Raw genomic sequence first — 18,523 nt, forward strand, 5'->3', positions numbered from 1 at the left:
CTGCATTCTGGTCAGCATGCCGACACTGAGCTCCTCAGGGCTCCTGACACTCACTCCTCCTTGGGGTGCCCATGCCTGTCCATCACAGCACAGAACTGCACAGTGCCTCCACACGCACTCACTCATTCGTTCCTCCAACACCTACATCTTTAGGATGGGAATTACTACTGCTGTCTTCACATTACAGATAAAGCAATCGGAGAACAGAGATGGAGTAACTAGCTCAAGACCCTCCAGTAACTCTGTGGCACAGACCGGATGCAGAACCAGAAAACCTGGCAGCAGAGTTCATGTATGAATCTTAGAAACAAAATACTGACAGGAAAAATTACACCAAATACAGACAAGGACATTTTTTTTAAGTTTAGAAGCAAAACTAGATGATATATTAGTTGAAGAGACAAAGAAGTGGGATAAAACTATTAAGGAAATAAAAAACTAAGGAAGTATGAAGGTACCAGGATGTAGGGGATGGGCAGGGACTGAAAAGGGCCTCTGCGAACCACCTCACTGGCTCAGGTGCTCTCCTCACTGGGTAGAGGCTCACTGGTGTTTATTTTATTGCTGTGGGCTACAACTTACATATATGTCACAACTTATGTTGTATGTATCAAACACTTCATAATAGAAAATTTTAAAAATAGTAATCAATAAGCTATCCAAACTTCTTGACTTACTCTCTGTTTATGACAAATGCAAGTTTTCAGAGTAAAGCAAATCCAATTGGGTGTGGCAGAAGCTTGTCATGAGTACCAGCACTTCCTCCCGTGGTGGACAGTGGTCATCAAAGTGGCATCTTCCTCTGATGCCTGACCACAGTTTTAGAACCCTCTCCGTATAGAACCTCCAAGAATTTATGACCGATCAGAAGCAGGTGGCTGGGGCTGCTACATCAGTTTGGCTGAAGGTAGCACTCCCCAACAACTTGCTAAGGGAGCCCTAGATTTCTTGCAACAAGACAACTCAAGATCATCCAGCTGTTGGTTGTGGTGCCTCTTTTTCAAACATGCAGCTACCTGTTAAGTTTGAAGCATCGGTGGGACTCAGCTGTAACCAATGGCGGGCGTCAGAGTCAGCCACATCTGTGGGAGTGTTCAGTTCTGGGTCTTCCTCACAGGGCTGCCACAGGCTCCCAGAAGGTTCTCCCTCATTGTGATAGCCCAGAGCTATATCACTGCTGGTACTTTCACCTGCCACAACAGAAGAGCCAAGGTTGGAGAAAACAAATTAACTGAAAATCAGGATGTTCGTGATTACTGAGACACAAGCAACTAAATAGTTCAACAAGTGGCAAAGCCCGTGTGGGGCTCTTGGTCAACAAAATAAATCTTCCAAGCACAAGGCATTGCTTGTCATCACCGGCTCCACTCCACATACATCTCACTCAAGTGGCATTCTTTCTGAGGTGCCTCTGCTCAGTTATCCCAGACTCTTAAAAGATCACACTAAACACCAAAGTTTTCTCTTGGGATTTATTCACCTACAAATTAGGGAGAGTGGAGGAAAATGGTAGTAACTTATTCTATCACAAATAGAAGTTTATTCTACTAGTGAGAAGAGCCTAAAGATGCTGTCTACCTTGGCCTAATGTGTAGACTGAAACCCAAGGCCTATCTTCCAAGGTCACTTGGGGATGAGGTGCCCCACTACAATAGATTTTCTACAGAGGAAATTCTCTTTTAAACACTGCAAAATTCCAATCTGTCATAATACAATTATGGTGTGTCATTTTTTTTAAATTTAAATTTATCTTTATTTTTTAAGCAATACAGATTTCATAACTAACTATAGGAATATAGTTATTCTTCCCACCATACCCGCCCTCCCACCCACACTCCCACCCCTCCAGCTCCTCCCTCTCCTCTTCCCAGTAAATTCTCCAATAAGATTCATTTTCAATTAACTCTGTACACAGAAGACCGACTCTATACAAAGTAAAGATTTCAACAATTTGCACACACACGCACGCACATACACACACACAAAAACCTGTTTGAGAACTAGTTTTACAGTTAACTGTCATAATACAACTCATTGAGAACAGAGGTAGTGCACAGTGACTCCTGTTGTTAATTTAACAATTAACACTTATATATAATGATGTCAGTGACCACCTGAGGCTCTTGACATGAGCTGCCTGGGCTATGGACGCCTTTTGAATCCACAATCTCCATCGGTATTTGGAAAGGCCATAAGCAAAGTGTAAGTTCTCTCCTCCCTTTGGAGAAAAGTATATCCTTCTTTGATGGCCACTTTTTTCCCCTGGGGTCTCACTCACAGAGATCATTCATGTAGAATTATTATTATTATTATTTATTTATTTATTTTTGCCACAGTGTTTTGGCTTTCCGTGCTTGAAATGCTCTCACAGGCTTTTCAGCCAGACCAAGAAGCCTTAAGGGCTAATTCTGAGGTCAGAGCGTTACTTAAAGCAACTGTCATTCTATGAGTCTGCTGTGTGGACTGCTTCCCATGTTGGAACATTCATTCCTTTTTAATTCTATCTATTGTTATTACCAGACACTTGATCCTATTTATATGATCAGTTTAACACTTAATATAATCACTTTGACACTTAAAATGACATTTTTACCACCCAGCTTAATAGGATTTGGGGCCCCATGGCAGGGTTTTAACTGAACCCTTAGAAGTAAGTTTGTAAGAATATATCCAGAACTATACAGCTTTGCAGTTACAAACTTCCTTCTCTCTCTCTTATTCCCACTCTTATTTTTTATTGAGATCTATTTTCAATTGACTTTATACACATAGGATTAACTCTGTTAAGTGAAGAGTTCAACAAATAGCATGAAGAGGAAAAACCAAAAAACTGTTCCTCAACAGTCAAGACAAGGGTTGTTCAAGTCATTGCTTCTCAAAGTGTCGATTTCACTTCTACAGCTTTTGTTTTAGGTGCTCTATTAGTTCTTACATATCAGGGGATTATTTCACTATGTATGATATTTTCCAAATTCATCCATTTTGTTGCAAATGATTGGATTTCATTTTTTTTACCGCTGTGTAGTATTCCTTAGTGTACATATCCCATAGTTTCTTTACCCAGTCTTCTGTTGATGGGCATTTAGGTTGATTCCATGTCTTAGCTATTGTGAATTGAGCTGCAATAAACATGGAGGTGCAGACAGCTCTTTTGTTTACTGATTTCATTTCCCTTGGGTAAATTCCCAGGAGTGGGAACGCTGGGTCATGTGATAATTCTACATTCAGATTTTTGAGGTTATCGCTATACTGTCTCCTATAGTGGCTTGACCAATTTACATTCCCACCAACAAAGAATTAGAGTACCTTTTCCCCCACATCCTCTCCAGTATTAGTTGTTTTTTTGATTTCTGTATGAAAGCCATTCTAACCAGGGTGAGGTGAAACCTAATTATGGTTTTGATTTCCATTTCTCTGATGGCTAGTGATTCTGAACATTTTTTCATGTGTCTGTTGGCCATTTAGATTTCCTCTTTTGAAAAATGTCTTTGGCCCATCTCTTAAGTCCTTGGCCCATCTCTTAACTGGGCTGTTTGTTTTGCTGTTGTAGAGTTTCTTGATTTTTTTTTGTATATTCTGGTTATTAATCCCTTATCAGCTGCATAGTTTGCAAATAATTTCTACCATTCTATCGGTAGCCTGTTCACTTTCCTGAGTATTTCTTTTGCAGTACAGAAACTTCTAGATTTGATGTAATCCCATTTGTTAATTATGGCTTTGACTACCGGTGCCTCTGGGGTCTTTTCCAAGAACTCTTTGCCTATGCCAATGTCTTGCATGGTTTCTCAATGTTCTCTAATAATTTGATGATATCAGGTCATACATTTAGATCTTTAATCCACGTTGAGTGGATTTTTGTGTAAGGTGTAAGATAGGGGTCTTGCTTCATACTTCTGCACATGAAAATCCAGTTTTCTAAGCACCATTTATTGAAAAGACTGTCCTTGTTCCAGGGATTGGTTTTAGCTCCTTGGTCAAATAGAAGTTGGTTGTAGATGTCTGGATTAATTTCTGGTGTTTCTATTCTGTTCCATTGGTCTATCTATCTGTTTTTGTACCAGTACCAGGCTGTTTTGATTATAACTGTCTTGTGGTATGTCTTGAAATCTGGTATTGTGATACCTCCAGCTTTGTTTTTGTTGTATAAGACTGCTTTAGGTATTCAAGGTCTCCTATATTTCCATATGAATTTCAGCATCATTTTTTCTAGATCTGAGAAGAATGTCTTTGGTATTTTGATTGGTATCACACTGAATCTATAAAATTGCTTTTGAGAGAATAGACATTTTGATGAGACTAATCCTTCCAATCCATGAACATGGAAGATTTTCTCCATTTTTTTTAAAGATTTATTTTATTTATTTGAAAGGCACAGTTAGAGAGAGAGAGAGGTCTTCTATCCACTGGTTCACTCCCTAGATGGCCACACAGCCGGAGCTGCGCCGATCCAAAGCCCAGAGCCAAGAGATTCCTCCGGGTCTCCCACACGGGTGCATGGTCCCAAGGACTTGGGCCATCTTCTACTGCTTTCTAGGCCATAGCAGAGAGCTGGATCAGAAGTGGAGCAGCCGGGACTAGAACCGGCGCCCATATGGGATGCTGACACTTTAGGCCAGGGCTTTAACCTGCTGTGCCACAGTGCCAGCCCCGATTTTTCCATTTTTATGAATCTTCTTCTATTTCTTTCTTTCATGTTTTGTAATTCTCAACATAGAGATCTTTGACATCTTTGACTAAATTTATTCCAAGGTATTTATTTTTTGTAGCTATTGTGAATGGGATTGTTTTCAGAAGTTCTTTCTAAGCTGTGGTATTGTCTGTGTATACAAAGGCTGTTGATTTTTGTGTATTGATTTTATATCCTGCTACTTTACCAAACTCTTCTATGAGTTCCAGTAGTCTCTTCGTGGAGTCTTTTGGATCCCCTATATATAGAATCATATCATCTGCAAAGAGGGATAGTTTGACTTCATCCTTCCCAATTTGTACCCCTTTGATTTCTTTTTCTTGCCTAATGGCTTTGGCTAAAACTTCAAGGACTATATTGAATATCAATGATGAGAGAGGGCATCCTTGTCTGGTACCAGATCTCAGTGAGAACGCTTCTACCTTTTCCCCATTCAATAGAACACTGGCCTTTGGTTGTTATAAATTGCCTTGATTGTGTTGAGGAATGTTCCTTCTATACCCAATTTGCTTAGTTTTCATCATGAAAGGGTGTTGTATTTTATCAAGTGATTTCTCTGCATCTATTGAGATAATCATACAGTTTTTGTTCTTAGGTTTATTAATGTGATGTATCACATTAATTGATTTGCGAATACTGAACCACCTCTGAAAACCAGGGATAATCCCACTTGGCTAGATTTTTCTTTTTTTTTTGACAGGCAGAGTGGACAGTGAGAGAGAGAGAGAAAGGTCTTCCTTTTCCATTGGTTCACCCTCCAGTGGCCACCATGGCCGGTGCGCTGCGGCCGGTGCACCGCGCTGATCCAAAGGCAGGAGCCAGGTGCTTCTCCTGGTCTCCCATGGGGTGCAGGGCCCAAGCACTTGGGCCATCCTCCACTGCCTTCCCAGGCCACAGCAGAGAGCCAGCCTGGAAGAGGGGCAACCAGGACAGAATCTGGCGCCCCGACTGGGCTAGAACCCAGTGTGCCGGCACCGCAGGTGGAAGATTAGCCTATTGAGCTGTGGCGCCAGCCCGACTGGCTAGAATTTTTTGAGGATTTTTGTGTCTATGATCTTCAGGAAAATTGGTCTGTAGTTCTCTTTCTCTGCTACATCTTTTTCAGGTTTAGGAATTAAGGTGATGCTGGCTTCATATAAAGAATTTGGGAGGATTCCCTCCCTTTCAATTGTTTTGAATAACTTGAGGAAAATTGGAGTTAGTTCTTCTTTAAATGTCTGGTAAAATTCAGCAGTGAACCCATCCAGTCCTGGGATTTTTTTTTTATTTGTAGGGAGGGTTTTTATTATTGATTCAACTTGCATCTTGGTTATGGGTCCATTTAGGTTTTCTATGACTTCATGGCTCAATTTAGATAGGTTGTACATATCCAAGAATCTGTCTATTCTAGGTTTCCTAGCTTGTTGACATACAGCTCTTTGTAGTAATTTCTGATGATTCTTTTTATTTCTGTGGTGTACATTTCCTTTTTCATCTCTAATTTTATTGATTTGGGTCTTCTCTCTCCTTTTTTTGGTTAGTTGGGCCAGTGGTGCAACAATTCTGTTTATTCTTTCCTGAAACCAGCTCTTCATTTTGCTGATCTTCTGTATTTTTTGATTCAATTTTGTTTATTTCTTCTCTAATTTTAATTATTTCTTTTCTCCTACTCATTTTGGGTTTGGTTTGCTACTGTTTTTCTAGATCCTTGAGATGCATTGATAGCTCACTTATTTGGTGCCTTTCCATTTTCTTCACATAGGCACCAATTGCTATAAACTTTCCTATTAACACTGCTTTTGCTGTATCCCTTAAGTTTTGATACTTGTATTGTCATCTTCATTTGCTTCCAGAAAGTTTTTGATTTCTTCTACAACCCACTGTTCATTCAGGAGCATGTTGTTCAGTCTCCATGTGCCTGCACATGTTCTAGAGATTCCTGAGTTGCTGATTTCCACCCTCACTCCATTGTGGTCCAAGAAGATGCATGGTATGATCCTGATTTTTTGAGTTTGCTGAAACTTGCTTTATGATCTAGTATGTGGTCAATCCTAGAGAAAGTTCTATGTACTGCTGAGAAGAATGTGTATTCTGTAACTGCAGGATAAAAAGTTCCGTAGATATCTGTTTGGTCTATTTAGTCTATAGTGTCAATTAAATCTGCTGTTTCCTAGCTGATTTTCTGTCTGGTTGATCTGTCCATTGCTGAAAGAGGAGTACTTAAGTCCCTCATTACTATTGTACTGGAGTCTATGTCTCCCTTTAGATCTCAATATTTCTTTTAAACATCAGGTGCCCTGAAATTAGGTGCATATAATGTTTATAATAGTTACATCTTCCTGTTGAGTTAATCCCTTAATCATTACATAGTGCCCTTCTTTGTCTCTTTTAATAGTTTTTGTGTTAAAGTCTATTTTGTCTGATACTAGAATGGCTACACCAGCTCTTTCTTGGTTTCTGTTGACATGGAATATCTTTTTCCAACCTTTCACTTTCAGTCAGTGTACACCTTTGTTGGTGAGATGTGCTTCTTGTAGGCAGTAAATAGATGGGTTTTGTTTTTTAATCCATTCAGCCAGTCTGTGTCTTTTTACTAGAGAGTTGAGGCCATTTACATTCAAGGTGACTATTGATAAGTAATGACTTTGCCCAGACATTTTTCCAAAAATATTCCAATTTTTTTTCTTTGAATTTCCTTTGAACTTTTACTGGGAGATTTCCTTCCGTTATCTTCTTTTGTAGTGATACCCATGTTTCTGTGTTTCTGTATGCAGCACATCCTAAGCATCTTTTGTAGGGCTGGCCGGGTGGTGACAAATTCTTTCAATTTCTGTTTGTTATGGAAGGTCTTTATTCACCTTCATTCATGAATTAGTTTTACAGGATATAGTATTCTGGGTTGACAGGTTTTTTCTCTTAAGACTTGGAATATACCTTGCCATTCTCTCCTAGCCTGTACAGATTCTGATGGGAAGTCCACTGTGAGTCTAATTGGAGATTCTCTGAAAGTAATCTGGTGTTTCTCTCAAGCACATTTTAGAATCTTTTCTTTATGTTTTACCATGGTGATTTTGATTACAATGTGTCATATAGTGAAGATCTTTTCTGGTCATGTCTATTAGGAGTTCTATGTGCTTCCTGAACTTGGATGTCCCTTTCTTTCTTCAAATTAGGGAAGTTTTCTATTATTATTCCACTAAAATGGACTTCTAATCCATTCTTCCTTTCCACATCTTCAGGAACTCTTAGAACACGTATTTTGGGTCATTTGATAGTATCCTGTAGATTCCCAACAGTGTTTTTAGTTTTCTAATTTCCTCTTCTTGTTATTGGTTTGACTATATAATTTCTTGTGCTTTGTCTTCTAAGTCTTCTTTCTTCTGTTTCACCAATTCTGTTGTTAAGGCTTTCCATTACATTTTTTGTTTTGTTCTATTGAATTCTTCATTTCATTTTGATTTCTCTTTAGGATCTCAGTTTCGTGGGAGAAGTTTTCTTTCATGTCTTATATGGATTTCAGTAGTTCGGGCATATGCTTCTGATTACTTCTACGTAATCTAATGATCAATTTTTTGAATTCCATTTCTTGCATTTCTTCGATCTTATCATCTTCACAAACTAGTGTTGAAGTGTTGTGTTCTTTTGGAGGCATTATGTTGTCTCCCTTATTCTTGTTTCTTGAATTGGTGTGTTTGCTATTTGGCATTTGTGGGGATACTCATTGGTTTCTTCTTTGTTTTTTTCCACTGTGGCAGCTTTTATCTTTGTACTATGCCTCTGTAGATAAGTGGAGTGTCTATTTTCAGTGATTACCTAGAGGTCTGTGGTGGGTGTGGCCAGGGAGCTCTATTCAGTTCTCCAGGGTGAAAGGCATGTCTAAGGTGACACAGCCAGTTTTCTCACGATAAATTCCCCCCGCCCCTCTTTTTTTAATCAGAAGGGAGGTTTGTTCTGTTCAGCTGATTTCCTCTGCTCAAAGGAGACCAGTACCTGACTCCTAGCCCCAGTGGCTATAATATGCATCCATTATGCCACAACACTATGCCACAAGGATCACACAAAGGATCTGTGCAGTCCCAGTGTAAGTTCAGATTCCCCAGCAATGTCCCTCACCAGGTAACCAGGAAGCCCCGAGCATGTGGAGTCTCCCACAGGGACTGCCCAATGTCCCAGTCATACCATGAGCCCTCCCGCACAGCCTCAGTTTTTTTCACAGTTCCAACACACAAGCCTCCCACAGTCATGAGTACCCAGCTCCCGGTTAGTTTTCTTCACCAGAGTCAGGAATCTCCATTTGGCTGGTTGCTGGGTGCAGATATGAGCTGGCACAGCTGTTATGTATGTCCAAAATGGCACCCGCTCTATTGGCTTATTATAAGACGCCATTGTAAGGTGATCAAGAAGAAAGAAATGTATCCCTCCTTTGTTTTTTCCTCCTCTAGCTTGGCAGGTACACTATCCTCCAAGGGAACCTCCAAGCCAGGTTCCCTCTAGGGTCTTCCTGCAGCCAGTGCCTGTGGTTGTTACAGTGTGGTCTCACCTCACTCTCCAATGCTGGTGCATAGGTTCTCTGTTGCTGTGGTCCTGAATTGTGGGTGTCCACACCCTCCAAGTAGGTCCATTCTGTCCCTCTAATTTGCATAGAGTTTCCTCTGAAGTTTTCTCCCTAACTCTTCCCTGAGACTGCACTCTCTCCACTTGTTTTAAAACTATCTTCTCCTAGACCAGAGCAGTAAGTTCCCTCCCTACTCTGCCATTTTGGAAGCTCTCAGGTGTCTCATTAAGACTTAAAGGGCTATGGCCGGTGCCGTGGCTCAATTGGCTAACCCTGGCACCTGGCTTCGGATTGGCACAGCGTACTGGCTGCAGCGTGCCGCCTGTAGCAGCCATATAGGGGGTGAACCAACAGAAGGAAGACCTTTCTCTCTGTCTCTCTCACTGTCTAAATCCACCTGTAAAAAAAAAAAAAAAGAAAGAAAAGAAAAAAAAGAAGACTTAAAGGGCTACTTATTTCATCTAACACAAAAGAAACCTAGACAGTTTGCTCCCCAAAGTTGCCTGCCTCTTCCATAACCATTGTATTGTTTACCCTTATGGTCTGTGCACCATCCGGCTCCACTTTGTGTCTGCTACAGTCTCCCAGCCTCATTGCTTTTTTTATTCTCTTCTTTATTTTTTTCTTTTCTTTTTTTTCTTTTTTTTTCTTTTTTTTTTTTTTTTTTTTTTTTTGACAGGCAGAGTTAGACAGTGAGAGACAAACAGAGAGAAAGGTCTTCCTTCCGATGGTTCACCCCCACAAATGGCCGCTACGGCCGGTGCTGCGCCGATCCAAAGCCAGGAGCCAGGTGCTTCCTCCTGGTCTCCCATGCGGGTGCAGGGCCCAAGCACTTGGGCCATCCTCCACTGCCTTCCCAGGCCACAGCAGAGAGCTGGACTGGAAGAGGAGCAACCAGGACAGAACCGGTGCCCCAACCGGGACAAGAACCCAGAGTACCGGCGCCACAGGTGGAAGATTAGCCTAATGAGCCACGGTGCTGGCGCCTCACTGCTTCTAATCTGCCACAACTGAAAGTTGTTACAGTGACAACATGACCAATCTGTTGTGACCCAAACGTCATCTCCCAGAGGCCTCTAAGCCAACAGAGTGAAAATGGAGCATGAAAAGAAGATTTACGTTCTTGACTGTGCTGCTCTGAGGAGGAAGTAGCCTGGCACCTGCCTTCTGGAAGACTGAGTGTGAGGGGCCATATTTTGCAAGTCTCAGGATTCCAGCACCTTATTTAAGAACACTTATCTCACTGACTTCAATGTACTTCTGATCTCTGTCCTCGCCTGTGGAGACTTTCAGGAGAAGATCATTTTTCCTACTGGGTTTGTCTGTTAATCACAGCCATCATTCCCTACTGGGCTTCTCACTTGGAGAATGGACCAACAATAAGAAAGGTCTCTCTGATAAAAGAAACTAATTGTAACTATTTCCCTGCTTGTGTGGATTAAGCTTTTCTCAATGCTGGCATTGCAGGAATAAAAATGTTCAATTTCAAACCATGTCTCCTCAGTTTTAAGACACCACTCCAGTTAGAAGAAGAAGAAAACAAAGTATATCACTCTGAAGTTGGATGAACACAGGCACATTTTCCAGAACTTACTTTTCTGTCTTTCTTTACATTTTCCTTGAGTTTGCTGCAAATCATCTTTCAAATCTAATTCAGCAGGGCTGCTGCTTCTTCGAACCAAGATCTTCAGGCAAAAAGAAATATTGTATTTATTACAGGAAAGTTATAATTTTATAAGACTGTTAAGTTCCTAGTCTACATTTCAAAAGAAAAGGAAACCAACAATAATAATAGCAACAAAAATTGAGAGCTGTTTTTCCATGTGAAGGATATGTGTTCACAAATTACTGTAATTGAATCACATATTATGCAAGACCTGAAATTGTAGTTTATATTCTCTACTTCGTCAACTGACATCCAATTAAATTGATTTAGTAAAAAGAGATGTTAAATTATACGGAAGTTATTTATTTTAAAACTTTACTCATTTCTTTGATCAAGCACACATATACAAGTGGTCTTCAAAAGGTTTATGGAAAATGTGCACTATGAAAAAACTAGGCATAGTTTTCAAAACACTTTGTAATAAAATAAATTTATCATTTAATTCCATTTTCTCTGAACTGTTTTAATCCCTTCCTACAGTGAGTGGGTGTACTTCATATAGTAAGCAGGTGAATTTCACATAGTGAGTAGGGGAACTTCTCCAGGTTTTAGTTACCCATGGACAGAGAGTGTCCTACAGGGAAGACACACACCTCATCCAGACTTCTACAGGTCCACTCAGTACCTTCCTAGTTAACTGTGCTGCTATAGACTTTCCCAAGTACTGCTTAACACTGGACTTTCTATTAAATACAAAGGATTAAAAAATCAGGAGGCAATCTGCATTCTCTAGAAATCTGTAATTTTCTTGGAGACACAAAACACACACGAATTACATAAAATAATTACAATGCACATAAGCAAAATATGCAAACAAACTCTCTCTGAAAGACATGCAAAATAAAGTGTTACCTTCAGTGGCTGATAGTTACAGGAGAGCTGCTCAAGAAGGCAATAGACAGGAAGTGGTAGAGGGAAGGCAGGAGGGGACTCAAGGCTGGAAGCACGGAGTGGAAATCAGCAAGTTCTATGTGCAGGAAAAGAGGCTGATGAAAGCAGGCCATGCAGGGCAGCCAGGCGAAGAAGGAGAAAGACAGGAAGAAACACAGACATTGTCAGAGAGGCAGCTGCCAGTGGGACTTCAACATTAGGGTTGGGACCTTCGATCCAACAGTGAGAAAATGAGCAGCTACCTGTTCCAGACAATAGCTCACCATCATTAAAAATATAATCAGAAAGATAAGTCTAGCAGTTATCTATCGATAGATTAGAGTAAAAAAGAAAATTACTATGGAACTGTTACAGCAATTCAGGAAATGAGGAGATGAGGCTTTTGATGGTGGAAAAGGAGAAGAAAATATAAATAAGACAAATATTGAGGAATGACAAGCTAGAGTTTATAATTAGCTCTAAACTTGAGTAGAAGAAAATAAAACCATAAATGGGTATAAATCTAGGGGACACAGAGTGATGGTGATGAAGGGAAGAAGAACGGCGGAGAAGGAAAAACAAACTCAAGAAAGGTTCTGATGTTTTGATTTTATCTTTGGGTTGAATATCCAAAAACAATGTCCTAAAGTGGGCAACAAAAATCCAAGAGCGATGAGACAGAGAATAATTCCAGGAATGAAGATGCAAATGTAACATTCTCCACTGCAGAGTACATGAAGAACTCTTTAAAATTTAATGAGCCAACTCCAGGTGTGAATATCAAATAAGGAAACAATGCAAAGGGGAACCAAGATGTACACAGAGTCTTCATAAAGTTGATGGAAAACGTAGAATATGAAAAATGGATTTCAAAAATTTTTGCACCAGAATAAACATCTTTTAACTCAATTTTTTGATGAACTTTATATAATTAAAAGACAGAATTATTGGGGCCAGCATTGTGGTGTACACTGGCATGTCATATTGGTGCTGGTTTAATTCTCAGCTGTTCTGCTTCCAATCCAGCTCCCTGCTAATGTACCTGGGAAAGCAGCAGAAGATGATCCAAGTGCCTGGGCTCCTGCCATACATGTGGGAGACTCAAAGGGGATACCTGGTTCCTGGCTTTGGCCTGGCCCAGCCCTGGCTGCTGTGGCCATTTGGGGAGTAAACCAGAGGATGAAAGATCTCTCTCTCTCTCCCTCTCTTGCTCTGTAACTCTGGCTTTCAAATAAATAAATAAATCTTAAATAAAAAAAAAAAAAGGACTAGACCCACAAACCAAAAGTAGGATAGTGGCAAGGTGGGGGAAAAAAAAAAAAGAAAAAGAAAAGACAGAATGATTGTTATGTTAAAAAAAAATAAAGTAGGCCACAAATAAAGTAAGTAGGCTACAGATGTAGACATTTAGATTTTTAGCACATTAAGATTAGCCAGACAGGAACTAAAATCGAAGACTACTAAAGACCAAAGGAAATAAAACAATTGCATAAGAATCACAGAACCAACAAAGATATTTATACCCCTCAAGGATTTTAGATAATCATATGAGGAATTCAGAATTGCAATTTGTCAACATTGTAAAGGAGTAAAATTGGGAATCACAAAAATGGGCAAGCAATGAAAAATTATTAGAAATTTCAAAATACACTTGGAGAGAATAAGCTTGAAATTTTGGAAACAAAAAGCAAATTTTCTGAACTAAAAAAACTCAGTGGAAGTACTGAATAGCAGAGTTGAGAGAATTATTGGACTCATGAAGCATGGTGCTGATAAAATTATCCAGAACACACCAAGAGGCAAAATATCAAAGGGAGCTTATGAAACATGGAAAACAGAATGAGAAGATTTAACATATCTTTACCCAGAATACCAAAAGGAGAGAAAAGAGAGTAAAAACAGGTAATTTCTGAAGAAATGATTACCAAGAGTTTCTAGAAAGACAAGCATCCAGGGGATGCATGGCACATAGCATGCCAAAAATGTAAACAAAAGAAATCTGCACCTAAATATACTGCTGGAAAACCAAAGGTCAAAGACAAAAAGGCAGCAACAGACAACAACTACATAGGATGGACAGAAGACTTATCATCAGCTGCAATGGAGACAAAAGGCAGTGGAAAAATCAGCTTCCATTAGAAGGGGACGGTGAAAGAGAAGTGAGTGAGGAACCTCAGTAAGCTGTCACAGCACTGTCCAGAGAGACAAAGTAATCAATCAAGGTAAGAAGCACCAAAGTGAACTCTAACATGTCGAGGAAACAGCCCATATGAGAGACAGGTGGCATTTCAGATCAATAAAGAAGAAACAGATTCACAAGTGGGACTTGGTATAGGTAGTTATCAGGAGGGGAAATGAAATTAGATTCTTACAGCACTCCATAAACAGGAATCAATTCCAGATGGACCAAAGACTTCACTGTGTACAGCAAAACTGAAACACTTATAGACTAAGTATAAGGTAATATTATTATCCCTGTGTAGTTAAGGTTTTTTTTTTAAAAGTCATAAAGCTCTAACCATAAAAGTGATAATAGAGAGTTCAAAACAAAGGACTTCCATTCATCAAAAGACACCACACAGAAAGTGAAGATATGAGCCACACATTGGAAGATAGTTTCTATAAACATAACAAAATAGGACCAGTGTTCATATTATACAAAGAACTAAAATAAGAGAAAAAGACAAACAAGTCCATAGTAAAATGACACAAGATATTGATAGGCATTTCAAAGATGAAACATAAAAGGTCAATACATGTGGAAATTTTTAAAACTCATTAATCTAAGAAATGCAAAATAAGAGATCCTATTTTCACCCACATAATTCAGAAAAATTAAAAGTATCTGACAACAGAAAGTGTTCACAAGAATGTGGATAAATGGGAACTCTATACGTTGTTGGCAGGAGTATAACTTGTACAAACACTTTGGAAAACAGGCTTCAACTTGTGAACCTTTTTCTATTCTAAAAATCATCAATTTCACTCCTAGAGATTTACCATGAAGAAAACCCTAAAGATACAGATCTTGTGACACAAGAATGTACACAGATTCAGTTTTCATAATAACAAAACTCTGCAGACATTCCAAATGTTCATCAACAGGAGAATGGTACATTCACAATGGAATATTCTACATCAAAGAAAACTTAGTGAACTAATGCCACATGCCACAAGGTGGATAAATATTAGAAATCCATAATTGAGTGAACAAATCAACAATACCAAGAAACAAGTTCAAAAATGAGGAAAACTAAAGAATATGTTTTTTGGAAATACATATTCAGCAAAACTATAGAGCAAAGCAAGGCAATAAACACAAAGCTAAGATAATCCCACTCTTTAAAGGGAGACGGCAGAGGCGGGGCAAGGAAGGAACTCAGAGGCCAAGGCAACAACACTGCAAATATTCTAGCTCTTAGGCTTAGTGGCAGGTTTGTGGTCATTTATTTCACTGATGAAAATAGAAGATATATATTAAATGGTGTATACATATATATGTATGTATGTAGTATATATGCTAGTATACACCCTTTTTAAAAATAAAGAAGGACTTAATACCTGGTTACCAGGAGGAGTAGGTAGAAGCCGTCTCTTTTTATTTTATAACTTTCTGTGATGTTGGCATTTTCTATTAACATATACTATATGTAAAAAAATTAATAGGGATCCGTGTTTGGTGCAGTGGTTAAAACGCTGCTTGAGATACCTGGATCATATATCACAGTGTCTGGGTTGAAGTCTCAGCTCCACTCCTGATTCCAGCATCCTCCTAATGCAAGCCCTAGGAGGCAGCAAGTGGTGGCTCAAGTACCTGGGTCCCTGCCACCTACATGGGAGACCTGAACTGAATTCCAGGCTGCTGGCTTCAATTTGGTCCAGCCCTGGCTATTCTGTGATTCTGGGGAATGAACCAGCAGATAGAAAATCTCACAGTGTATATGTTTATCTTTCAAATAACATACATTTCTAAAAAATGAAGAGGTTGTCTGTGTGAATGACTTATGGGATAGTTTTTTTTTTTTTAAGATTTATTTTATTTATTTGAAAGACAGAGTTACAGAGAGAGAGAGAGAGACAGAGAGAAAGGTTTTCCATCCACTGGTTCACTCCCCAGATGGCTGCAATGGTCGGAGCTGCGCCGATCCAAAGCCAGGAGCCAGGAGCTTCTTCCAGACTCCCACATGGGTGCAGGGGCCCAAGGACTTAGGCTGTCTTCTACTGCTATCCCAGGCCATAGCAGAGAGCTGGATCGGAAGAGGAGCAGCCAGGACTAGAACCGGTGCCCATATGGGATGCCTGTGCTTCAGGCCAGGGCGTTAACCTACTGCGCCTCAGTGCCAGCCCCTATGGGACAGTTTTTAATTTTCTTCTTTATAAGCTATGTTTACTTTTTAAAAATTAATATAGGGCTGGCATTGTAGCATAGTGGGTTAAACTGCTGCCTGCAATGCTGGCATCCCAAATGAACGCCAGTTCAAGCCCCAGCTGCTCCACTTTCAATCCAGTTCCCTGTTAATGTGCCTGGGAAAGCAGGAGAGAGTGGCCCAAGTACTTGAGGTCTCTACATCCAAGTGGGAGACCCAATGAAGCTCCCAGCTCCTGGCTTCAAGCCTGGCCCAGCCCCGGCTGGTGTGACCATTTGGGGAGTGAACCAGCAGACAGAAGATCTCTGTGTCTGTAACTCTGCCTTTGAATAGTAAATATATAAATCTTTAAAAAAAAGTTTAAAAAGTTCTTAAAACAAAAATGCTATTTTACACTTAAAAAAAAAAGAAAAGAAACCATAACAGATCATTGAGAATACTCACTTATTAAGTAATTCACATCAATGGAAAATACTACCTCAAATGATGTCAGAAATGGGGAATTTAGGAGCTGGTACTGTGGTGCAGTGGATAAAGCTGCTGCCTGCGGAGTTGGCATCTCATATGGGCACCGGTTCGAGTCTCGGCTGCTCCACTTTCAATCCAGCTCCCTGCTACTGTGCCTGGGAAAGCAGTGGAGGATGGCCCAAGTCCCCAGGCTCCTGCTCCTATGTGGGAGCTCCAGATGAAGCTCCTGGCTTCAGCCTGGCCCAGCCCTGGCCATTCAGCCATTTGGGGAGTGAGGCAAGGGAAGGAAGATTGATTTCTCTCCCTCTTTCTTTCTCTGCCTCTGCTCTCCTTCTCAGTAACTCTTTCAAATAAATAAATAAATCTTAAAAAAGAAATAGGGACTATGAATTCAAGTTTTATAGGGAAGAATATCTGCTTAAAAACACACAGTGCCACATATAAACCAGGTGGCAAATTCCATTTTCATGTTAGTTTTTTTCCTATTTTTGTCATGTGGCTGTAATTTTACATAGAGATCAAGCAAAACCATAAAAGATGTCCAGATCATTTGGGCCTGTGACACATCTAAATGGAAAAGGATTTTTTTTCTAAAAAGTCCTCAATAAGTTTATATATGATACAATAATTCACGTTTATTTTTAACGATAAACTGATTTGAAAGGATCTTACTGTTATCGCTTCATGTTCTTTCTTCACGTGTCCTCGCATGTCTTCTGCAGGCTTGGCCTCGGAGCACACGTTCTGCGCCTTCTCTACCTTTTGTCCTAGAGATTTCAGGGCAGGGTGGAAATTGACAGAGGAAATGTTTCCCACAGTAAAATCTGAAAATGACTTTCAGGTACAGGTACCAACTAAACTTATTATATAAAAAGGTACATAAAAAAAAGGAGTTAAGGGTCTGGCAAATTAGTCCACACTTGAGACCTGAATTCTGGCCCCAGAGGGCTCTGAAGAGTGGACTGAATGCTGCTCACACCAGCCAGCAGGTCCACCTAGCACTTTACGTGAGCACAGGGCAGGGGCAAGAAGACCCTCCCTTTGGGCCTTTTTGGAGGACACCTCAGATATCAACCTGGGTAGGCCAGGTGAACCAACAGAAAGATGAGAGCAAGAAGGTAGCTCAGGACTGCTTGAGAAAAAACCCTGATGAGAGAAAGCACAGAGGGTCCAGTGCTGTGGCACAGTGAGCTAGGCCTCTACTTGCGGTGACAGTTTCCTATATGGGCGCTGGTTCTAGTTGCTGCTCCTCTTCTGATCCAGCTCTCTGCTATGGCCTGGGAAAGCAGTGGAAGACGGCCCAAGTCCTTGGGCCCCTGCACCTACGTGGGAGACCCGGAAGAAGCTCCCGGCTCCTGGCTCCGGATCGTCCCAGCTCTGGCTGTTAGGGCCACTTGGGGAGACTTGGGGAGTGAACCAGCAGATGAAAGATCTCTCTCTCTCTCTCTCTCTGTCTTTGCCTCTCTGTAACTCTGCCTTTCAAATAAAATACATTATTTCTGGAGCTGCCGTATCATAGCAGGTCAAGCCACCACCTGCAGTGCCAGCATCCCATTTGGGTACCAGTTTAAGTCCCGGTTGCTCCACTTCCTATCCAGCTCTCTGTTGTGGCCTGGGAAAGCAGCAGAGGATGGTCCAAATCCTTGGGCCCCTGTATTCACATGGGAGACCTGGAAGAAGCTCCTGGCTTTGCCTGCCCAGCTCTGGCCATGGTGGCCATTAGGGGAGTGAACTAGTGGATGGAAGCGCTCTCTTGCTCTCTCTCTTTCTCTCTCTCCTTTCTCTGTAAAACTCAGCATTTCAAATAAATAATCTTTGGGAAAAAAAAGAATAAAATACATAATTTCCATCCACAGCAGCTAATAACCTTTTCCACAGGTCTGGTCAATTCCCACTCATTTTCCACTTTTACAGCCCCTCCACAGCCCCTT

The 18,523-nt window shown here is 40.5% G+C and overlaps 1 protein-coding gene across 11 annotated transcripts in view; it reads right to left on the minus strand.

Annotated features, from left to right (window-relative positions):
- Positions 1 to 18,523, minus strand: part of RALGAPA2 (Ral GTPase activating protein catalytic subunit alpha 2) — a 328,989-nt gene that overhangs the window by 187,308 nt on the left and 123,158 nt on the right. For all 11 annotated transcript variants that reach the window (XR_007919407.2, XM_070052134.1, XM_070052133.1 and 8 more), the window contains 3 exons: positions 17,265 to 17,359; positions 10,816 to 10,906; positions 1,017 to 1,190 (listed from right to left, as the gene is read on the minus strand). Coding sequence is in view for 10 of the 11 variants with exons in the window: in XM_070052134.1 (XP_069908235.1) it covers positions 1,017 to 1,190; positions 10,816 to 10,906; positions 17,265 to 17,359 (360 nt within the window). In the remaining variant the exon portion in view is untranslated. The remainder of the gene's footprint in view (positions 1 to 1,016; positions 1,191 to 10,815; positions 10,907 to 17,264; positions 17,360 to 18,523) is intronic.

The sequence above is a fragment of the Oryctolagus cuniculus genome, chromosome 11 (assembly GCF_964237555.1).
Source record: "Oryctolagus cuniculus chromosome 11, mOryCun1.1, whole genome shotgun sequence".
Taxonomy (NCBI): domain Eukaryota; kingdom Metazoa; phylum Chordata; class Mammalia; order Lagomorpha; family Leporidae; genus Oryctolagus; species Oryctolagus cuniculus.